Raw genomic sequence first — 24,998 nt, forward strand, 5'->3', positions numbered from 1 at the left:
CAAACGGAATCCGCGTGGATTCGCCCCCGACCGCCAGCTCCGCTGCCTACGCCCCAGCTCTGAGCCGCGGGATCGTCCGGGTCCCACCTGGACCCCTGGCTCCCCGGTGGGCTGCTGTTCTTTTCGACCCCCTCCCTCTCCACGGACTCCGACCTCAACTTGGGCTTCCTCCGGGCTCTCCCTCCGGGTATAGTTGGGGGTCGGGACCGTCAGGGAACGTCTGGGACAACCTGGTGCGCCTTTCCCACCCGCCCAGGATCGAACAGCCGCCGCCCACCCAGGCAACCCAGGGCTCCGGCGCGTCTTTCTCCGTGTAAAGAGGACACACTGATTTCCGCTTATGGGGCGAAGAGAAAGTGCTCAGCAATCGTGCCTACATCTGCATGTTTGTAAAATCTGGAGGAGCATGCTTCCATGTTCAAATCCCAGTCCTTACTTAAGCAGGGGGGCGTCGGGGCTCCATCCTTTTCCCTACACACACACACACACACACACACACACACGGAGCGGGGGTGCTTTTCCTGCTCCCCAGACCTTTCTCCAGTAAAAAGCGAGTCCGCTGTGGGTGGCACTCACCCCTGGCACTGTCACAGCTGAAGGTCCCGGAAAGCAGCCGCCCCTCTGGCCCAAGCATTCACTGAACCAAAGCCTATTCAGCGCTGGTTATGTGCCAGCCCCATCCCTATGAGCCTTCCTCCTTCCCTGTGCCCGAATTTCTCAGAATACATTCCGAGCTTAGACATAATAGAATTGCACAAACCCAGATCTCGAGTTCTGTAATTGCCTCAGGAACAGGCTTTCCAACCTAGTCTATTCTGCAGCTGGTGGTTTAACTTCTCCTTATGGCTGACTCCGTGGTACAAGTCCCCAGGAACTGGGAAATATCAAGTCAACAAATGCTTGGATCTAAGGAACACTTAGAGTACACCACAAATAAGTATTTCCTTAATGGGACAGCCCCTGGGGATGTGGGTACCACTCAATCACTTCAGTCCTGTGAGACTGGTTCTCTGGCCTCTGTCCATCTCTAAGACACACCCAACCAGAAGCACCAGGAGTTTCCTAGCTGAAAACTTTCTTCTCCTACAGTTGCAGGACTCAGCATCACAGGGTGCTTCAGCATCTGGGATAGCAGTGTGCAGTGGCTGCCCTCTTCCAGATTTCATTTGGTGTGGGAGGAAGGAATAGGAAGGAGACTGAGATGAAGAAGTGTGACCACTTGTTCTTTAAAATCTAGGAATAAGCCAGGAGTAGTGGCGCTGCTTGTAATTCCAGCAATTTGGGAGGCTAAAGCAAGAAGATCGCAAGTTCAAAACCAGCCTCAGCAACTTAGTGAGAACCTGTCTCAAAAAAATAGCAAGGACTGATGATGTAGCTCAGTGGTAATGTGCTCCTTGGTTCAATCCCCAGTTTAAAAAAAAAAATATCTAGGAATAAAAATCACAAAGATAAAAATCATTGAAAGGAAAAGTAGAACTTGAAATAAAGATTAACATTAAGGTTTACAAGCTAAAGTTTACTTTTGTGGGTTGTATAATGTTAGTAATACATTTCTTTTGGTATTTAATAAGGAAAATTATACAGAAAAGAAAATTGAAACCCCATGATGAAGAGATCCTTTTAACAGGCAGCATTGTTTCAATACAGCAATTAGGGTACTCTCTAGAGCCAAAATAAGATCCTAAGGGACCCCAGCAGGACTGTCATCCTGTTGTGCCCTTTGTGCACTGCAGTCAGATAGGGCTGAAGTCCATCAGAAGTCAGTCAGTTCACTAACTCCTTTTTCTGGGAACTAAAAAGGGACACTTTATCAGAAGAGACACTTTTTAAATTGCCTGTTCAAAAGGGACTTATTATTATTATTATTATTATTCACAAGAAGATGCCTTATAGGCTAGCTTTACTTGGTACAAAAGATGATCCCCTAGAGCAATAACAAATAAATGAATAAATTATTACATTGACAATGAAATTGCAAACTTCTGCTGAATAAATGAGAAATGAGCTTAGTCTCATTTCCCAGGAGTCCTGCTTCAGGCTGCCATGGGTACCACCCGCCAGTTCTGTGTGATTTCGGATGACTGGCAGGCTAAGTGGGGCTAGGGGCATGGCAGCTGCACTCAGGATAAGGGTGCGCCTGAGCAGGGGAGTAGTTTGCTCCAGTACCAGTTCACGTCATCTTGACTTGAATAGGGTTTGACTCCTTAAAAAAACAAACAAACAAACAAAAAAAAACTATGAAATTCAAGAACCACTACTCCCTTTCCCAAAACTATGAACTCACAGTCATATTAGATACTGAGTTCAGTGACCCCTCCAGTCCTATCAAACTGCATTCAGACAGAAATTCATGGTGCAGTTTTCCTTTGCCTTGAAGGAAATGTAAACTTAGCTCTGTATAAGCAGAGGAGAGGCTCCCCAAGATTCCAGAGTCCGGGACCCAGGACCCATGCCTGAGTCTCATTGAAATGAACACATCATGTGTCTAGAGGTGGTTTTGACAATGAAGCCTCTCTACCACCACCTTTGCACTGTCTTCTATTGGACTAGAGGAGGCCTGAGGCTTGGGCCTTGGAGGCCTGGTATCTAATGTGTGCCTGATGTGGAATAGGCCCTTAAAAGTCTGCTGAATAAATGAGTGGGATATGGTTGCAAGCATTTCCTCTGAATAATCAGAAAACTTTGAACACCCCATGGAATTTTTCTCAAGAGAGTGCTTTTAACACATAAATATTTATTTCTGATTCTTGAGGCTAAGTTGAGCAGTGCAGACACATCACAGGGTTGGGAATATGTTTGAACATATCCTCTGGGTTCTGACCTCCTCTATCGAGAGCTGAACTTGTCACTGAGAGCAGAATATGAATGTTTGGTTTGCAGGCCATTACTGGAAGAAAAAGTAATGTTCCATAGTTTCCTAGACAAATAGGGTTATTAGTGTTCATTCTGCTAAATTTCTACATAAACATATTTATTCTTGAAAGGACTTTGGCAACAAGAACTAATTTTTATGACTGTACAGTACTTTATATATTCACATTGATTAGATCATAAACTTCGGCCAGCGACCCAACAGTGTAGATGTGCAAATGTTGTTAACTCATGTTCTGTAGAGAAGGGCGCTGGCCTTGTTTATATGGTGGGAGTGACATGGCCAGAGTTCACCAGCTTCTTGGCTGGACATTCTGATCACTGTATTGATATTAAATTGCCCACTCCAGAAGCAGACATGGAAAATGCTCTCTACCGTCACACCTGCTCACTGAGGTAGCTTGCCTGGGGCTAAGAAACCTTGCAAGGCTTACCGGCATTATGAAATGTTTCCAGCCTTGGATGGAACAAGATTTTAACTCGAGCTCAGTTTTGCTACAGCTTCTTTTGCCCATTGCAGCTTCACATTCCCCAACCACAGGATGGAGGAGCCCTTTGGGGCAGGCAGGGGGGCAGTTCTGGTCACCTACAGGGCTGAGGAGGGCCAAGTCAGAAGCACCTAAGGCCAGCCAGCAATTTCTCCTTAGATGCTGTCCCGGCTTTAAGAAAGTCCTCTTCAGGGCATTACTGCACCAAGTACTTTGCTTTCAGTGAGATCAGGCTGGTTTTTGAGGTGAGAGTTTGATAGGACGGGAGGTGTCTGGAGAATGCCTGGTGGGGGACTCAGGCGGTAAACCCCGGAGTTCTTTACAGGGAAGACCTGGAGGTGAGGGAAGAGGTGGGGACGTGGGAGAGGAGAAGGAGGCCAGGGGTGACTCCACCTTATAGAGCAGGAGTTTGCCGCAAGCTCCTCCATTCTAAGAGCTGAGGTGGAAAGGCTCTACACCTGGTCTGTGCAGGTAAACAATCACCATCTGCCTGGCACCAAGTAATCGTGCTAATAAAAATGACCGCCTGTGAACTTACGGATTCAGCAAAAGTCCACGGATGCATGAATATACTAAACTCAAATCAGAAAAACCAGACCCATGAGCTTATCCAAAACACCAGACACTGAATGAGGGAACCTTGTCACCGAGGCCCAGAAAATGAGGAGCACCCCAGGACTGGGCTTGGGGTCCCAGACCCAGTTACCGGGTATCTCATCAAGACTTGCCCAGGAAAATCACCGCAGTGACATACTTCCAAATGTGCCCTCAGGCGTCTCCTATCTGTGACAACCATGGGTGACCCACTCCAAGCTGATGCTCTGAAGCTGCTGACCATCCAGACCCTAGCCTAGAGCGAATTCCTGCACTTTGACAGCTCTGCACCCTGAGCAAGATCGGTTTGTAATCTTACCTGACCACCCAAGGTGACTCTGCATTCCCACCTGCTCCAAGCCTTCGCTTTCAGTTCAGCCTCCTGGACCCTGTGCTTTCAGAGTCTTTCTGTAATACACACACACACACATACACACACACACACGTATACACACACACACACATATATGCACATGTGTGTGTGAGGTGTGATGTGTGGCTTGAGTGTTATAAATATTGGAACTTAAGACTGGAATAAAAGAACTTGTGTTTGCTTATGAGTCTCGGGTGACCCACAGGACTGAGCAGACTGACATGCTGACAGTGGTGTGCTTCTGACACTGGGAAAGACCCAATGCTTTGAGCCTGTTGCTGGCATGGCTTGCTCACCACAAGGAGCCCAAAGCTACCTGTGCTGTATCAGGCTCGCTACCCGTCAGCACGGGTTAGGGATCTTTATAATGGGGCAGAGAAGAGCAGCAGCACGCTAAGTACCTCAACACGCACAGTAGGGACTGGGTAGCTCACCCTTACTCATCTGTCGGTGGAAGAATGACGAGTTGCAAGGAAAACAGTCTGTCCTTTCTCCTTGTCCGACACCCCAAGTTTCCTGGGGGACTCACACCCTTTCACCATTCATCTCTGTGGTTTGTCCCCACTGTCCCCACCGGTGGGGGCAGCTTCACATTCCCCAACCACAGGAGCTGGCTCAGGCAGCCCCAGCCCAACAGGCCAGTGGGAGCCAGGGGCCCCTGTTCTGGTGCTTCCTGGAGCTGTTGGGAGAGAGCCGCCTCGTATGGGCAGAGATCTTAGGTCCTGAGGATATTTTGGCCAGGGCCACCCAGGGGGATATGCTGGAGGGCAAGACAAACCTGTGGGAGGGAGGGCATGTTCCTAGGATGGCCTCTGGCTCCTGACTTTCCAGTTACTCTGTTGATTAATTCCCTTGGGGCTTCAGCCAATCTTCATGGAGTTTCCATCATTCAGATGGAAAGTCTTGCCTGGCACGGATGTCCATGATATCACTGAGTGAAAGAGCAGATTCCCAAACACAGCATCCCACATATTTCCATCTCAGTTGGTGCTCACTAGTGTACCATATACTTATGTTGTATACAAAAAAGTCTGGAGACATGAAGACGTTTACAGTGGTCTTTCTAGGTGGAAGTCATGCAGCGATGGTCTTTTTATTCTCTTGGCTGGTGATGATTTTCTAATTTTATTTACAACCAACATGCATTATTTGTGTCCTAGAAAAGCATTGATAGTTGAAGAAAAGAATTACCAGCCGGGACTGAGACACCAGAGTCTGGTCTCTGGAGCTGTGGCAGTGAGCTGGACAGGGGCGAGTTCAGCTCTGGCTCATCCTTGACCACTCTGAATGGACAAAGCTGGGCAACTGCATCTATTGTCCACTTTCCTGCTGCCTTGGATGCCAGTCCCAGGTCACTCCAAAGGTACGCAGGAGCCTGGAAAGGATGGCGAAGGGAGCATGATGGTGGGTGGCAGCCAGCAAAGGCACAGGGTCACATAATGTTCCTCTCTGTTGATGGCTCCCATCTTTGCTACCTTCGCCCATTGGCCCAGGAACTCAGGACTCTGGCTCTTGCTCCTAGAACTCTTGCCTGTAAGAGGGAATGTGATTTCCAAGGGCAGGTCCTCCTAGATCCCAGGTCCTCCACAACTTAGAGTTGAGATTCCTGGGTTATAGTCATCACCATTGTTTTTAATTGATTTATTAAAGTATAATTTATATACCATAAAACTTCCTTTTTTAAAGCATAGAATTCAATGATTTGTAGCAAATTTTCAGAATTCTTCAATCTAGTTGGGAACATTTTCATCACCCAGAAAGGTCCCTTTTGCCCACTGGTGTGGGGCTTCCTATTCCCTACCCCCAGGCAACCTCTAATCCATCTCTACAGATTTATTTTCTTCTGGATATTTCATATAAGTAGGATGATATAGCAGTGTCTTTTGCACCAGGCTTCTGTCACTTGGTTCACTGTTTGTGGCTTTCTCCACAGGGTGACACCTGGCTCCACTTCATTTCTTCTGCATTACAGCAGCATTGCATCCGATGTGTGAGCACATCCCTGTCCAGACATCGGGTGTCGGACATCTGGATGGTCTTCACATTTTGGCTACTTTCATAACTGCTTCTGTGAATATGTGTACATGTCTTATGTGGATATATGTTTTTATTTCTCTTAAATTTCTAGGAGTGGAATTACTGGGTTTTATAGTAAATTCAGGTTTAACTTGTTAAGAAACTGCCAAAGTGTTTTCCAAAGTGGAAAACACCATTTCATACTCCCATGAGCGATGTCTGAGGAGTCCACCTTCTCCTAGTTCTGGCCAACACTCACCGTCTTGATTACAGTCGCTCTGGTAGGTGGGGAGGGTTTCAAACAGCATGTCCTTATGAAGAGTCATTGTTTTGACTTTCAGTGGCCATAAGTGGCCTTACGACTTGTGTAACTATCCTTTTCTTGTCTTGTGATTAAGTCACCATTTAGGAGCTGCAGTCCCAGCATTCTGCCCTTCCGGCACTGATTGGTGCAATGGTGAGGGCCTGCAGGACAGGGACGGGGACCGGCGTGCAGAGGATGGTCAAGGAAGCAGAGCCCAGTTCCCTGGAGCACACATGGGCTCGGGGTCCTTCCAGGAACACATGTGAACTCAGAGTCCTCCCCGGAGCACACAAACACACTCTGGAGTACACATGAATTGGGGTCCTTCTTGGAGCACATGAGAGCTCAGGATCCTCCCTGGAGTACTCACACAAGCGCAGGGTCCTCCCTAGAGTACATACACCATTTCAGGGTCTTCCCTGTGAGCTCAGGGTCCTCCTTAGAGGAGCACTTCCTTAGAACATGATTATGAGCCATGAATTTAAAAACTGCAGGCAGTTGCTATTATTTCCACACGAAAGTTTAGAAGTAAAACATTTAGAACCACACAGTGAAGTTGTTGCTGTTCTCTTTCACTAAGGCCTCTGTTGTTTGTTGAGGTTGGCCAGAAATCTCTGCACAAATGAGTCACCCTGTTTCTCACAGGATTCAGCTGGGTTTATAAGCCTCTGGGGTTTCCTAACCATCCACAGTTGCAGCGCACTTTGAGACTAAACTTCAGGAAACTTACGACCTTTTTTATTCTCTCCCTTCTTTTATTTTCACTTAATTCCATTACAACTGCTTGTTGGGCTTCCCCTCCAGACAAGGGAGAGAAGGAGGAGCCCCTGGTGCTGATCCTTCACATATACAGGCGCATCTTCCTGTGGGCACACGTCAGAGGTGGGTATCCAGCCCATCCTGGTCACCCAAAACTGCTGCATGCGGAAAAAAAACACCATGGTGCTTGGCTTTGAAACTCTTACAGCAGCATCCTTAGGAAAAAGTGACATCCCAGAATTGTCATTTCCCACTTGGCAAAGGACATGCAACTCTTTGCAGAAAGTAGCGCTCTGCCCCTCTGAAGGAGTCTGCAGCCCTGGCTTCTCCCTGAGCTGCATAGGGCCCGCTGGTGCCCTCTTCACCAGCAGATGAAAGAAGCCTCCTCCCACACCCTTTGGTGGACCCAGGATGTTGAAATTAGAAAAGCATAAATATCTGACCATAGCTACTTTGCCAAATGAACATCCTGAGAATACGGAGAGTTCTGGAATTAGATTCTCTTGGCCAAGGGATAGAGTAGTTACTAAATGTCAGCATGTGAGAAACCATGTGTCAGGTTGCCAGCATCTGCACCCCATTAAGCTCTCCAAGCACCCTTGAAAGACGGGGTGGGCTTCATCAGTAAAAACACTGTTTTATACAGGAGAGTCTGTGCTACCTAGAACCCTCTCCACAAGGGTCTCCTGGTCTTTCTGTGCTCAGCTCTTCTACCTGCTCGGCTCCAGCACACTCCTAAGAGCCCCGACATCTGCCAGTGACGTCATAAGCCACCCAGTCACTTCCTAGCTCAGAAATCTTGGGTGATTCTGGTCCCATCCCACTGTCACAACCCAACACTGCAGGTTTTTTGTTTGTTTGTTCGTTTGGGTCTTTTTGTTTGTTTTTGAGCTACAGCCTCAGGTCTAACACCACTAATTTTTAACTTAGAAATGTTCTTTTTTAAAAATTGCTTTCTTTAATACATGACAATAGTGGAATGCATTACATTCATAATTATCCATTCACAGCACAATTTTTCTTAACTCTGTATATAAAGTCTGTTCTTGGCAAATTATACCATTATACATGAGCTCTCTTATTGTTTGTTTTTTGCATTACAATTCTTAATACACCTTTATACCACAATTTATCATATCTCTGTTTGTATAGAAGGTACCAACACTGCAGTTTTTAAAAGTAAAAAATGTTGTGCTGGACTGGGCAGCACATACACTAAAACCAGAATGACACAGGAAAGTCAGCTTGGGTCCTGTGCAAGGAAGACATTCCAGTCCTTGAAGTGTTCCATATATTCGTGAAAATTATAGAACACTGAGAAATAAGTTGAAGAATATGTTCCATATTAACAAAGGTGACTTTACAGAATCACTGCCATCTCCATCAAGATACCAATGAAATTCTTCACAGAACTAGAAAGAACAGAACTAAAACTAATGTGGAAGAATAAAAGACCAGAATAACCAAAGCAATATTAAACAAAAAAGAACAGTGCTGGAGGCCCCTCAATGCACAATTTTAAATTATACTACAGGACTGTGGAACAAAACCAGCATAGTACTGTCATAGAAGCAGACACATAGACCAAGACAGAGACAAACCCACACAGATACAGTCATCTGATAAAACTACCTTGGGGAATAAAAAAAAAAAAGCCTTCTTAAAAAATGGTGCTGGGAAAACTAACTACCCACATGTAGAAGAATGAAACTTGCCCTGCACAAAAGTCAACTCAAAATGAATCAAAGACCTAAGAATTAGAGCAGAAACTTTGCCATTGCTAGAAGAAAACAGAGGGTCAACACTCCAGCATATGGGCACAGACAATGACTTCCTCTGTAGGACCCCTAAAGTTCAGGAAATAATGCAAAGAGTTAGTGAATGGGGTGGCATCAGATTAAAAAGCTTCTGTGCAGTAAAGGAAACAATTACGAATGTGAAGAGAGAGCCTACAGAAGGGGAGAATATCTTTGCCAGCTACTCTTCTGAAAAGAATTAATATCCAGAATATATAAAGAACTCAAAAAACTTCACTCAAAATAAAAAGCCCACAAATACCCAAATCAAGAAATGGGCAAATGAAGTAAATACACGCTTCTGTAAAGAATGACTACAAATGACAAACGAATATATGAAAAAATTCAAGATCTTTAGCAATCAGGAAAATGAAAATCAAAATTACAGTGGTATTTCATCTCACCTCAAAATGGCAATCATCAAGAATACAAATAATAATAAATTTTGGAGAGAATGAGAGGGAAAATGAACACTTTTACACTGTTGGTGGGATTGTAAATTAGTACAACCTCTATGAAAATGAATATGGAGTCTCCTCAAAGACTAGAAATGGACCCTCAGATGATCCAACTAAACCACCCCAAAGACTTAAAGCCAGCGTACTGTTAAGATGTACGCATGCCCGTGTCCACAGCCAAGTTATGGAACCGGTCTTGGTGTCCGTTGAGAGATGAATGCATAAAGAAAATGTGGTGTATATACACCATGGAGTTTTATCCAACCATAAAGTAGAAGGAAATTATGTCATTTGTAGGAAAATGGACAGAACTTGAGAGCATTGTGTTAAGCAAAATAAGTCCTCAGAAAGTCAAGGATCATGTGTTTTCTCTCATATGTGGAAGGTAGGAATACAAATAAGAAAAAAGTGGTGGGGGAGCCTCATAAAAAAGAAAAGTAGAGCAGAGGGACAGGATAGGGGAGGTGAGGGGAGGGAACCCTGAGGACCGGGGATGGAACGAACCAAATTCTAGGTGCATGTGGAGACATATCACAATGAAGTCAGCTGTTATGTATGATTGTCACACACCAATAAAAGCTTAAAAATAAGTAAAAAATTATAAAACACAATTTTTAAAGGAAGTTTTATGTTCACAGCAAAATTGAGAGGAAGATACAGGGATTTCTCACCCACGGCACCACCTACCCCATTATCAGCACCCCAGGGAGGGGTACAATCAGTGAACCTCCACAGACACCTTGCATTCGTTCAAAGTCCCTAACTTGAAGGAAGCTGCACTGTGGGTGTTTGTAGCCTGTGAGTTTCAGCAAATATTTAGTGACAAGAACCCACCATTGTAGATGTGGAGTAGACAGAGATAGGGTGGTTTCACTGCTCTAAACATCCTCCATGCACCCTCCCCCATGATCTCGGGCAACCACTGGTCTTTTTCTGTAGAATCAAATAATATGTAGCCATTTCAGACAGTTTCTTTCACTTAGCAATATGTAGTTCAGGTTCCTCTGTGTCTATTCATGGCTTGAAATCTCATTTCTTTTAGCACTGAATAAATATTATAATTTTTCATGTATTACTTTATCCATTTACTTTATTCGGTTATGAATAAAGTTGCTATGAACCTCTGTGTACCTGCTGAGTTTTCAGCTCATTTGGGTAGATACCCACAAGTGGGATTGCTAGGTCATATGGTAAAACTACGATTCGTTTCTAAAGAGACTACCAAAGGCCTTCCAAAGTGGCTGCACCATTTTGCATTCCAAACAGCCATGAATGAGGGTTCCTCCTGCTCCACATCCTCACCAGAATTCGGTGTTTTCAGTGTCCTGGCTTTTGGCCACTCCAGTGGATGTTCTCTGTGTGGTATCTTGTTCTAACTGGAACTTCCTTGATGACACACAATGTTGAGTGGAGTCTCCGCGGGCATTGTAAGGACCCAAGGACAGCACCAACAAAGTGTTTGTTGAAAGTACTTTGATTTTGAATATTTCATGAAAAGCAATGACATAACATGAGAACGCTAACTTTGTTAGACCTCTTTCACTTGCTTAATTTATGGCTGAGAACTATTTGACTTAGTTATGGAAGAGACCACCATCACTCAGTGTTCTGATGTCCAAGAGGTCTTCCCTGGGCCTCTCGGGCCTTCCGTCCCTCCTTTGCTCAGCTCCTGCCTGATCTCTACAGACTCCACCAGGGCCTCTGGGCCTCCTCTAGCCCTGCCTGCGTCAGGCCATGAGCTCGTCTTAGAACAGGAAGTGACGGTCTTTGCCCTGTCAGCTACTCCCAGTCAGTGCTATCCCACCCTCCTCTGCCCCAAGCCTGCCAGTCTTCACAGTCACCATCTGTCCATCAGACTCTGTCACTATGGTACCCTTGGTCCCTGCTGGTTCCCGTGGCCTTGCTCTTCCTGCAGGACCCACCTCCAAGACCACCTCCTCTCATTCTCCAGACTGCTCTCTCCTCTCCCCACTCTAACACTTTCCACCACCTCCCCAGGGTGTGTGTGTGTGTGTGTGTGTGTGTGTGTGTGTGAGAGAGAGAGAGAGAGAGAGAGAGAGAGAGAGAGACTGACTTCCGGAGGTCTCCTCCTGCCTGACTCTCATCCCGCTATGGTGTCACATACGCCTCACATGTCAGTGGGAGGGACCCCACCAGCCCCCCTCACCCACCAACCTCCAAACTCTGCTCAAGAGAGTCCTTCAGAACACTTTACCCCACAGACGGTGAACTCGTGGAAGACAACACCCCACAAGATGCAGGGAGACAAAAGTGCTTCAGGAAAAGTTGGGGAGCATTTGTGATGGCCGTGCTTTGGCACGCACTTCCCCGGGAACAGAAGGCACGGGCAAAGGAGCTTCATCCCTCCTCTTAAGACTTCCTGTCTGTCCTATCACTAGTTATATTCTCTACCCACTAACGAGCCTTTTATGAAGGGTAGGAAAAGCTGCCACAAGTTGACTTCCTAAATCAATATGCACTTTTTAGAATCTCCTAGATGATTTTGGCACTGAAACAGTGAGCAGGGGAGAAAGAAGCCAGTTAAAGATAACTAAGGAAGTGGCTCATAAATAAATTAATGACATTATGTATTTCTCTTTGTTGATATTAATTTTTAATGATAAAACTAATGCCTGAAAAGACATAGTTCCCCATTGTAAAGCATGAATTCGCAGCGTGGTAAAATAAACATAGTTACATGAAACTGTATTTCAGATGCTCAGCAAGGTACAGAATTATTCAAGAAGAAAATCTCGTACAGCTAATGCAAGCAATCGAGTTCACAGCAAAAGCAAAAAATTGCCTTTCATCTGTGCAGACCAATCAGCTTGACGCCCTGCCAGTCTGACTGCAGCTAGGGGCCGCCTGCTCCAGCGCTCCCCAGCCTCACAGCCAAGTTCATCTCCTTGGTCCACTCACGCCTGCCAGATGCACTCACCCTTTTCTTTCACAGAGTCCATCTTAATGGGAAAACTAGAGCAATCGTCTCTAAGCTCCGCACATGGCCTTCCCATCAATGCCGTCCTGGACTGCAAATTCCAGGGAAGGTGTTCTTTTGTTTTCTTTGAGTTGGGACTGTCCCTGAACATTCTTTCCTCTGGCAGGAGTGGACGTGGGGTGGGCGAAGGGACCAGGCAGGGACGTGCGGTGCTGTCCTGGCCTCGGCAGAGTGAACATCTCCTCAGCCTACTGAATTAACTTGTCTTCTTATGGTGCCATCTGAAAGCAGGTTTTTCTTTCTTTTTTTGTTTTCTACAACATCTAGTGTTTTCAATATTCCTGGCATTTGTGGAAATTCTCCTAGCTTAGTCACTTTCGGTGCTAAACAATAGTCTCTTCTTCAGAGAGTGAGGCACGTGATCCTGTTTAACATTAGAGCTGCATAGTTCACTTAAAATCCTCTGCCTTCTTGGCTCAGGTCAGCCTCAGACCACAACAGCTGCACTGTGGTGGCGTCTGGGGTAAGATCTGTTCCCTCCCTAGTTCTTGGTCTCCCTCTCCCTAACTTATAAAGAAATGATGTTTTTATTTCTTTCTTTACAATCCTTATGTCTTCGATTATTTTTGGACCTCTTGTACAAGTTGTTTAGAAGTAGCAGTCATAAGCATCCTATTGTTTTTTGTTGTTGTTGTTCTGTCACTAAGCCAAATATTTTATTTGTATAACTGAAGAAAATGTACAACTGGTATTGGGAGCTTTAAGGAGTTCTTCTATAAGGAGGATCTTGTGAATGGCTATTATTTAAAGTGCATAAAAACAATCATCTATACAAATGTTGCTCTTAGCCTCTAGGTTTTATTTTTATGTCAGCATACATAAAAGTAAATTCTGTGTGTGCTCACTGTTCTATGAATATATCACATGAGTAGATTTGCATAACCACCACCACCATAATCAAGATGCCAAATAGCTCAGTTACCCAAAATCTCCAACAGCCACCCTTTAACAGTTACCCTCCCCCTGCCCTTGACCCCTACTTTAGCTGCAAACTATAGGTTTGGTATAATGTACATTTGCTTTAATTCATCTCAGTATTTTCTAATTTCACTTGTAATTTAAAAAATTTTGCCCATTAGTTATCAAAGAGTATGTTCTTCAGCTGTTTGTGAAATTCCCAAATTCCTTCCAATTTTGATTTCTAATTTCATTCTGCTGTGATCAGAGCACATTCTCTGGATGATTTCACCCTTTTAAATTTGCTGGGGCTTTTTTTTACAGCCAGAACATAGAATGTTCCGCACAATGTACTTGAGAAAATGTGCATGCTTCTACTGTTGGATGGAGTGCTCGAGGTCTTGCTGATTTGTTGTAACCATCAAGTCTTCTGTTTCCTGTGGTTCTCCTGACGTGTTGCTCTACCCATTGTCTGAAGGGAGAGAGTGGAGTCTCTATTACTATTTCTTCCTTCATTACCATCAGTTTCGCCTCACAGATTGGGGGCTCTGTTGTTAAGTACATATATGTTTACAGATTTTATGTCTTTTTGATGATTGACATACTTAAGTATCATGTCATCTTTGTCTCCACAATTTGGTTATAAAGTCCTTTTTTGGTCTTATGTTAGCACAGCCACCCCCTCTCTCTTTGAGGTATTATTTGCATGGTGTATTCTCATCTATCCTTTTACTTTCTTCCTCTTTATGCTGTTGAATTTAAATATAGACATACTTATAGTTGAGTCATGTTTGATTACCCATTCTGCCAGTCTCTGCCTTTTGTTAGAATGGCTAGTACATTTACATTTAATGTAATTACCGATAAGGTAAGATTTACATATGCCATCTTACCATTTTTTTTCTGTATATATTGGGGCTTCTTTGTTTCTCTATTTCTTCATTAGTGCCTTCATCTACTTTATTGAAGAGATATGTTTTAGACTATCATTTTATTTTCCTTGCTATCCCCTCCCCCACGTGTGTATGTGGGTATATATGAAGATTTTTTTTTTAAGATTTTTTAGTTGTAGACAGACACAATACCTTTATTTAATTTATTTATTTTTATGTGGTGCTGAGGATGAAACCCAGTCCCTTACATGTGCTAGGCAAGTGCCCTACCTCTGAGCCACATCCCATCCCCAAGAATTTTTTTTTTTAAGTATTTTCTTAGTGGATGTCTCAGGAATGACAATATCTGAAGACATTCATGTTTGTATTAATACTAAATTTTGATTGTATACTGAAAAAAAATTTTGCTCTAAAAAGCTCATTCTCTCCTCCCCTTCTTTGTGCTATTATCATCACACAAATTACACCTTTATATGTTATATTCCTGTCAATACAGTTTTATGATTATTGTTTTACATATTCATATTTTAAATCATATAAGAAAAATGAGCTGAAAATAAAAACTATAAGGTCACTGGCTCTTATATTAATGTCATTGGATACTTTTACCACTGTTCTTCATATGTCTTTGAGTTACTTTCCAATGTCCCTTTACTTCAATTTGGAGACTCCCTCACACACTTTTTCTCTTTCTTCCCTCCCTTCCTCCTTCCTTCCTTCCTTCCCTTTTTTTTTTGTACCAGGGATTGAACCCAGGTGTGCTAACCACTGAGCTACACCCCAGCCTGTTCTGTTTTTCACTTGGACACAGGGTCTTGCTAAGTTCTTCCTCCTGTTTCAGCTTCCAGAGTCACTGGGATTACAGGCGTGGGCCAGTGTGCCCAGCTGAAGGACTCCCTTTAGCATTTCCTATAGGGCAGGTGTACTAGTCCTACGTGCCTTCTCTGGGTATGTTTTTATTTGTCTTTCATATTTGAAGGAGACTTTCCAGATGTAGAATTCTTGGTTTATAGTGTTTTCTTTCAGAATTTTAAATGTGTCATCCCACTGCCTTCTGCCCTTCATTGTTTCATAAAAAAAAGGAAAATGGCTGTTGATCTTACTGACGTTGAAGTGTGCATGACAAGTTGCTTTTTTCTTGCTCTTTTCAAAATCATCTCTTTGTCTCTCAACAATTCAACCATGATATCTCTAGTTGTTAGTCTCTGGGTTCATCCAACTTGGAGTATGTTGGATGCGTATATATAGTATTTCATCAAATTTGAGAAGTGCTCAGTCATTATCTCTTTAAAAAAAATTTTGGCCTTTTTCTCTCTCTTCTCCTCCTGAACACCCAATTTTGCATATGTTAGTGTCCTAGAGGCTTCTTTTACTTGTCTTGATTCTTTTTGCTTCTGTTCCTCAGACTAGATAATCTCAGTGACCTATATTCAAGCTCACTGATACTTTCTTTGTACAGTTCAAACTCAGTGCTGAGCCTCTGTAGGGAAATTTTTATTTCATTTGTTTTTCTTTTCTTTTCTTTTCTTTTTTTTTTTTTTTTTTTGGCACCAAGGATTGAACTCAGGAGCACTTAACCACTGAATCACATCCTCAGCTTTTTTTTTTTTTTTTGTATTTTATTTAGAGAGAGAGTCTCACTGAGTTGCTTAGGGCCTCACTACATTGCTGAGGCTGGCTTTGAACTCGTGATCTTTCTGCCTCAGCTTCCCGAGCCACTGGGCATGCACCACCACACTCAGCCAGTTGTATTACTTTTTAACTTCAGAATTTTTATTTGGTCCTTTTTTATAATTTAGATTTCTTTATTGATATTTTCTATTTGGTGAGACTTTGTCACACTTTCCTTAATTATTTAGACATGGTTCCCTTAAGTTCTTTGAACATATTTTTAGCAACTGATTTATGGTCTTTGTCTAGTAAATTCAACATCTGGACTTCCTCAGACATTTCTGTGGGTTGTTTTATTCTGTCTATGTATAAGCCATGTTTTCGGGTTTCTTTACATGATGTGCATTTTTTGTTGAAAGCCAGGCATTTTAATGAATATGGTGTGGCAGACTGAAGACTGTGTTCCCTTTCTTTCTCCAGGTTTGTTGTTCTGTGTGTTGTTGATGATATTTTTTTACTTAATGAATTTGTTGGACTAATTCTATGAAGTCTGTGTTCCTAATGTGTATAACCACCGTGGGGTCATGTTGTCTAGCAGGCAATCGACAACTCAGCCTTTGTCTTCACTGCTGCCTGGGCAGAGCCTCAAGCTCCTCCAGAGAAGGGACCTGTCAGGTCTCCCTGTGTAGACACACAGCCTTGCATATATGTGCCTTCTCTGTTCCCTGAAATAGGTTACATCTCTTCACAGTCTCCTGTTGTCATCTGGTTCACTAGTTTTTCCCTTTAATTTTGTTTTTGTTTTGTTTGTTTAGTCTTTTATCAGGCCCAAATTCAGCTGGGTGTACTGTTGACCAGTTTGGTGAACACTGGAGATAGAACTGTTCACAGAGAATAAGCTGAATCAGGTCAAAGAAAGACGGGTTGGGTCCAGGAGTGAAGGTGAAGCTTTTCCAGGGAGCTGGCATCAGGTCACATGGTGGCACTTCTCTAGAGATGGGACTTATTTTGAAGGTCCATTCCATTGTTCTCCTTCCAGTCGCTGCCAGGAGGAGCTAGTTCTGAGGTTGCTGCAGAGCTGGGGAAAGGGCTATGGGAACTGGTCACGTTAAAACCCGACAAGCTCCCGGTTCATGCCGATCCTCACTTGCTTTTCTTGAATAAGATGAAGCCCTTAGTCAAATCTCAGAGTTCTGAAAAGCAGATTTTGACTTTTCTCTGGCCAGGGTTCCTGTTTTCCTGGAGGTGTGGGTTTTAGAGGACCTGACCCTGCCTTTCCGGGAGTGTCTGATTCGGCGGTTTACTCTCTCTTTCCTGCATCATCAGTGTCTCCTGTTATTGGAGCAGAAACCCCCAAACACAAGCATCTCTATTTTCTTCCTTCTTCACAATGACAGTGAAACTCTTTGCCTCCATCTTCTGCCTAACCTCTGTCCTGTCGTTCCAGCAGAACTCTTTAAGAGGTCAGCTGGTTCTCAGTGTTGCTCTTGAGCCCACTCGTCACACTTCTGCCCATTTCACGGCTCCCCCAACCACCCCCACGCCCGGTCAGTCACCAGTTTCCCCCACAACGCCATGTTCAGTGCTCACTTCTGGGTCCACATCTCATTTGGCCAGTCACAACATCTGACCACATTGACCACTCTCTCCTCCCGGAAGCTCTTTTCCTTTGTCCTCCAGGACACAATCCAATCTGGTTTCCCCTCTTCCTTCCTGCTTCAACTCACTCCCTGGTTTATTCCCTGCTCTTCAACCTCTACGTGTCATAGTGGCTGGACTCAGTCCTTGGACTTTCATTTACTACTTACTCCCTGGGGATTGCATCCATCTCTTGACTCTAAATAACTCCCATGTGCTGAGGACTTAGAAATTTCATATCTCTAGCTGTGACCCAGAGCTCCTGGCCTGTTCAGCCTGTCCCCAACAGGCAACTAAGGAGCATCTCAAGCCTGCTTGGCACGGAGGTCCTGCCATGTCCTGATTCCCTCGATTGCTCCCTAACTCAGTTAACAGCATCCTTCCTGCCAGAGCTCAGGCTGAAGTCTGCATTGCCCTGGGTGTCTTTCTTTTCCTCCAATCCCAACCCATCACCAGATCCCACTGACTTCACTCAGCACCCATCCAGGATCACTCGCCACCACCCACACACACAAGATCTGTCCTCCTCTGTCCCTGCATGAACCTCACTATTCCACAGCCTGTACCTACGCCCTTGACCTTGTGCAGTCCATCCTCAAGAATGGGTGTTCCTCTGCTCAGAACCTCTGTGGTTCTCCCTGCATGTACAATAGAACTGAAGTTGCGACCATACCCTACATGATCCGGTTCCTTCTTGCTCGTTCACCTTCTACCTGTGAAAAGATGCAACAGCAGGGTGCCATCTATAAACCACAAAGCAAGTCCTTACTAAGTGCCACATCTTTCAACACCTCAGTCTCAGATTTCAAACTGTCAGCGATAAATTATGCTGTTTAATTTATGGAATTTATGTCATAACAGCCCAAATGGACTAAGACAGCCTCTCTAGAGGTCTCAGCATTGTTTGTAGGCTGGAGAAAGGAGGAGGTGAATAGCTGATCCTAGGAAGACCCACTTTGGACACCTTCTTTGCAAGTCCTGCTTGGCTGGTCTGGCTCTGTACACTAGGATGTCAGAACACTTGGACCTACTGTGTTGCTCTCATCTTAGAGCTTTCTGCCAAACCTCCAAGACCACGATAGCCACACAAAAAAAGCAAGACATTTATATAAAGAGAAAAAATGGAGAGAGGAATGAGAAAGAGAATCTAAACATTTTCCTTTTAAGTGGAGAAAGAGAAAACAAAGCCCATACCCAAGCAAAACCCTCTGTGCAGGAAGCAGAGGCCCCCACGTGGTCATTCAGGATGCTGCAAGATGGGTCTGTTCATTTCCCCAGGGACTTTTCTACTAATGTCCCACACACTGGAAGGCTGAAGTAAGATGTCCACTTCCTAGTTTCCATAACCTGTCAATACGTTGTTTATATGGCAAAGGGGGCTTTGCAGTTGCAATTAAGGGAAGAATCTTGAGATGACAGAACCCAATGGGTACACAGATTCCTTATGAAAGAGAGAAAAAGGGTCGAAATGAGAGAAAGGGAGATGTGGTGATGGAGCTGGAGGTCAGAGAGACATGCTGGAAGGTGGAGGAAGGGGCCATGGGCCAAAGGACCCAGGCTCCTCTAGGAGCTGGAAGAAACCTCCAGAAGGAACCAACCCCAAGGACACCCTGATTTTAGATATCCACCTCCAGGCCTGTAAGAGACGGAATTTCTGTTGTTCTAAGTTCTAAGCTGCTGTTGGCTGTTTACAGTGACCACAGAAACTAACACATCTTCATGTGCCTGAAGGATGGACCACCTCCAGGTGCCCTTGGCGTGGAGAGAACGCAAGGTCCTGCCAAGATGCTGCACAGAGCCCGTGCAAAGTGCAAGTGGGCAAGTGGCCCCCGTGGCCACTTTCCAGCAGGCTCAGAGGGAGGCCGGGGCGCTGCTGATGTGAGCCGAATCCATCCTGGGCTAATGCAGGGGTGAGCTCCCGGCTGCCATAAACCACATCCCAATTTCTTTTTTCTTCTTTTTAGGGAGATGCTGAACAGTGATACTTGAATTTTGAGTGACAACGACTGTTTATAGTTCAGAAACCTGTGTAATAATCCATGGCCAGATTACCTTTCCTAATTCAACTCTTAACTCATCCTGCTTGTGTTCAGACAATAGGAAACAAATGTCTTAAAGGGAAGTAAAGCTTTATTCCGGGTTCCCACTGGCATTTAACAACTGAACCTCGTCTGTTCATTAAGATCTTTAATGGAGAACTTGTCTTCAGTTGTATGAGGGAATTTCTCACTCCACCAAACTGAAGGAGAAGTTTATGTTAATATTCCTGTCTTAGTTTGGGCTGCTCTAACAACGGAATACCACATGCTGGGCAATTTAAGCAGTGACTTTATTTCTCGCAGTTTTGGACGCTGAAAATCTGGACCAGTGTGCCAGCGTGGCGGGTTCTGGTGACAGCCCTCATCCTGGTTACAGATGGCCACCTTCTGTATCCTCACTGGTGGAGAGTGAGCTGCAGCCTCTTCCTCCCTCATAGGGCACTAATCCCCTTAAGGCTCACCTCCTTACCTGATCACTTCCCCAAAGCCCTGCCTCCTTATAGCACTGCTTTGGGGATTTAGGCTTCACCATATGAATGGGGGGTTGGTTGTTAGCATTCATACAAGGGCAGTTTCCTTCCTGTTCCAGGTCATAGCAAACGTTGCTACAAAGGAAGGACACACTCCTCTCTGTACCTCATCACAGCACAACTTCCCAGGCAACCTGATGTGATAATTGTGGCCACCTCCTGAGTTCCCAGTGGGGTGACTAGGCATCAGGCTGACCTGCATCTCTAGACCCTGCCCACCTCCAGCACCTGAGGACACTGATGCCAGGTGCTTGCAAGACTCAGTCCTGGAGGCCAAAAAACTGCCGGCCTTGGAGGGGCAGGACAGTGACCTCTTTCCTGATCATGGGAAATCACCTGTGGACATCGTCATCACCCCCAGCCCTCCTGCCCCTGCACACCCCTCCTGCTCCCATCCACCCAGACTCCATGCCCTGCTGGACTCACAGTCCCAAAGGAAGGAAAGCCTGTATACGAATCTCATGAACAGACCTCCAGGGTGTGATGGAGAGACAGACATACCCCTGCCCATCCCACAGCTGTTTCCCAGATACTGGCTCCCAGTGGCCCACGACTCCCAGGATTGCAGACCAGGATTCCCTCAGTAGTCCTCAACCTGCACAGCCCAGGGCACCTGGGGGCTTGGAGAGCCTGACCTTCCAACCCCACCCCATGGTTGCCTGGGGATAGGGTTTCTCACACTTCCCAGGGGATTTCCCATGGGCTGAGATAGTCATCCAAGAACATCCAGGGCTTGAGCTAAAAGTCACAATGAAAATGCTGATATAGGGTTTCTTACGTTTTATTTTCTCTCACATCAAGTACAGCAAAAAGCTAAGTGGGGTTTTAAACTAGACAGCATGACTTACCTGAGAAGGAGCCCACCGCTCATCCAGAGGTGAGTCCAGCTGCACAGCTGGCCCCAGGGTGGTGGCAGTGGGCTGTGCTGGGGGCAACTCTACCCTCCTCAGGTAGTTCAGGGCTGGATCCAGGATTGTGGGACATGAAGGTCTTGCAACTTGGGCATCTTTTTAAGAAAAGGAACACAAAGCAACGAATAAAAAACCAGGCTCAACAGCGAATGCTTATTTAGGAGGGGCCCGTGGGATAAGAACCTGAACCCTAAACTTCATGGCACATAACTTTCCGAATAGGCTCAAAACTCCATAGGTGGGGTTCTTCCGGGGCTAACCCATGGTCCATCGGCCTCCATGCTGGGGCTGGAACGCGGGGCCTCACAGCTCTGCCACTGAGCTGCACCCGGCCCAATCGAGCTTCCCTCGCTTGCTGGCCCTTGGGTTGCCGGCCCTCAGCCCTCTCTGGACTGTGGTCTGCACCTCGGGTCACGAGGGCGCGCTGCGGTCTCCGACTGTGGCTTCTGGTCTCCTCTTTAGGTTCCTTTTGTTCCCTCCCCCCCCTCCGCCCCCATTTTCTTTCGTCTCTTTTGTCCCCTCTACAAGTGGCAGTGATGCCAGTTGCTCAGCATGTTCTTCGCCAGGGTGTTTGTGTGACCGGATTCAGTGGACAGAGATTCCGGAGCCCCTGGAGGGTCCAGTGGAATGGCCTCCTCGAGAGCAGGAACAGCGAGTGCCTTCCAACACCCTGCGCACGAGGTGGGGTCAAGTGCGCGCTGCGCGGGGCTGGGCACCCCAACTCCCGTCCACCGGAATCTCGGCGGGACCCTCATTTTGATTAGAGTCTTTACAGATGTGATTTGTTTTAATGAGGTCAAGCCCTAAACCCAATTACTGGATTCCCTCTAAGAAAGAGAGAGGACACCGGCTCACAGGGCAGAGGCCAGGTGGCAACCGCGAGAGAAGCCAGCAGGGCGTCTGCAGGCTGGGAGACGGAGGAGGGCGCACCCTGGGGACCCCTGCGACCTCGGCCTGGGCGCCTGGCCTTCCACACAGCCGCACTCCGTCCTCCAGATTGCGGACAGTGCGCTTCTGTCGCACGGTGTGGTCATTTGTCATGGCAACCCTAGGAACCTAAAGTCCATGTGAATAAATTACTGAAAAAACTTTGGCCCGACTCTAAGGTTCTGAGAGAGGGAAACTCAATGTACAAGCTCATGCCTTTTTGACAGAGCCTTGGATTCCCAATTTAAAAGTGGAATCTAAAAGGAAATGGGTCCAGAGCGTAACCTGCTGATCTCAGGAGCAACTGTAAAGGGTACTTCTGAGCCTGCCTCCATTTTTCATACTTTACCTGGGGGGCGCTGATGGCGCCAAATATCTGAACACACACAGGAAATTCAGATGCATGACTAATACTTCTCTCTGCAGCTGGTTATTGTGCTGTACCCAAAGAAGAAACTGTGCCTCGGTGCGTGGTGAGCTGGCGTGCACAGGCTGGGCTGGCGCAGGCTGACCTCCAGGTCCCTCCTCTCCTCTAGCTATGGATAGATTGCTATCATCCAGAGAACACAGAGAGCTTCTGATATTTTCAGGGACATTAGAGGGTTTCGATTTTCCTTTGCTTATGAAGGGTTTTAAAGCCATTTATATTCTGAAACAGGATAGTGATTTTTTTTCTGTCTTCATGAAAAACAAACTAGTTGCAAATTGCCAATAAAAGGTATACAAATGACAAATTTAAAAAAATCTCCAAGTGTACTTTTCCCTCCTCAAATAAAAAAAAAATGAAAGGTAATAGAGGGTCAGTCACCGAAAAATGAAAATTGAAGCCTTCTACTCCTAACTGTCCTTAATTGCTTAAGAATAAACTGCCCTGACTGAGAAACAAATGAAGATACAGAAAAACACAGAACACCAAGTACAACATGTGAGAGTTGTTTTGGCAGAAATTGCCGTCAGCTTTGGCTGGTGAATAATTTTTGGTGAGCACACACATTTCTGTTATGTTTAATTCCCTGTATTTCAAATCTAAAGCTGCAGTGGTGTTGTGTGTTTATAATTAAACTCAGCATTCAGTTCCTTTCTATATAATCAATGCAAGATGAGGAATCAAGGAAAGCAGGGTTTGACATAAAAAGTTTTTATGTTGGATTAATTAGTAAATATACAGGGGCACACCTGTGATCCCAGCAGCTCAGGAGGGTGAAGCAGGAAGATTGCAAGTTCAAGGCCAGCCTTAGCAATTTAGCCACACCCTAAGCAATTTAAGGAGACTCTGCCTCAAAATAAATAAATAAATAAATAAATAAATGGGAATGGGAGATGCGGTTTAGTGGTTAAGTGCCCCTGGGTTCAATCCCTGGTACCAAAAACAAATAAATAAGTTAAAAATTAAAAATTTAATAAGTCCTCAAATATTTGGATATTTTAAACTATAGATGAACAATGAGTAACAACAGCATTCTTGCAGCATGAAGAATTGATACAGATCTGGAAGGCTTACCCCAAGCTCACAGATGAGTCCTGACAGGTACTGCCCAGTGAAAATCATAAATGCCATCTTCCATTGTCAACTGTGAGGTTCCAAAATTAGTTTGAAATCCTTACAATAACATGGAAATTCAAACACGTTCCTATAGTAGCATAGATGCAAATAGCAAATGAAGAACTCCTGTCCAAGCTAATGTTGTGATGAAAGGTACACTCATCACCAGAACTCGATGAGCAACCATGACCCCCAGCCCCGTGTCCCTTGTCTGGAGCCTTCCAGGCAGACATAAGCCATGGAGCCAGGGCCCTGAAGAGGTGTCTCAGCCCTGGTAGGGGTGTCCCCTAAGAGTCCTCTCATGCCATGGCCAAAGCATGACTTCAGGTTTCTCTTTGCGTATCCAGGTGTCCTTTAACTACAAACAAAGTGCCATCTTTTCTCTTTCTTGAACAAGTTAATGGTTTCTTCTTTGAAACAGAAACAATAAAGGACTTTGTGGAGCTATGCTTAGAAATGCCAAAGGGGAATTAAAGGACATTTTAGAAATTTTGCTAAAGTTGACTTTTTTGATGATGCCAGCATACTTTTTTTTTAACACACACACACCCACAAAAAAAAAACCAAAATTCTTGAGTTCACTTGTCTTTCAGATTTCCTTATGTCTCAAGGCACTGCTTGCACACTGTAGACAGAGGAGGTCCCTCCTCTCAGCCACCCCACCCCTCCCTCAGCTTGGCACATAAGGTTGACTAAAGAAAACAGGAAGATAGCAGAATGCAAAAGAAAACACCCTGCTCAGAGTTTGCTCTGAGATCAGGTGGAAGAGTGAAGGGAACTTCAGAACTGTTAAACAGGATGAGTTTTGAAATGGTACTTTAAAAAGAGGTTTCTGCATTTGCCTTAGATTTAATGAATGCAAAGATTTAGCTTAAGGATTCCTGAAAACAGAACTGTTCCCGGGCTGAGGGCATCTGAGAACTGAGGCAGCACAGAGGCCCCCCTTCAAGTCCTGATTCTTGCTGTCAAGTCAGATTTCAGCCATGTCACTCAGAACAACAGGCATGAGATCATTAGAAAGGAAAGGGAAAGGGGACACTCTCCAGGCAGAGACTGGGTTTTCAGAGGGGTGAGGGACAGCATGCCTCTCCTGCCCTTCAGTTTTATTGGGGGTTCCAGGGAAGTTCCGAAGAGGCCCGCCCGGGTCCACCTCTTGACTTTTGCCTGACAGCAGGATGACTTTCCAGTCCCCACTGCCATGGACACTCTAGGTCACTTTGACCCATGCTGATGGGTTCTAATTGGAACTTGTTCTTACAAATTTTATGGTTATGTGGAATCATCCTTATCGCCCTGAGTTCTGGGATTTGATCTGTATAAGGGTCACAAAAGTCCCCCCATTCAGGGTAACT

General features: G+C 45.2%; 1 protein-coding gene across 1 annotated transcript in view; it reads right to left on the reverse strand.

Annotated features, from left to right (window-relative positions):
* Dipk1c (divergent protein kinase domain 1C) overlaps positions 1 to 22,217 on the reverse strand; it is a 41,408-nt gene extending 19,191 nt beyond the window's left edge. Inside the window, exon 1 of the mRNA XM_048806703.1 lies at positions 22,107 to 22,217. Within this exon, the coding sequence (XP_048662660.1) occupies positions 22,107 to 22,217 (111 nt within the window). The remainder of the gene's footprint in view (positions 1 to 22,106) is intronic.
* Positions 22,218 to 24,998: the final 2,781 nt, after the last annotated feature.

The sequence above is a fragment of the Marmota marmota genome, unplaced genomic scaffold (assembly GCF_001458135.2).
Source record: "Marmota marmota marmota unplaced genomic scaffold, marMar, whole genome shotgun sequence".
NCBI classification, from domain to species: Eukaryota; Metazoa; Chordata; class Mammalia; order Rodentia; family Sciuridae; genus Marmota; species Marmota marmota.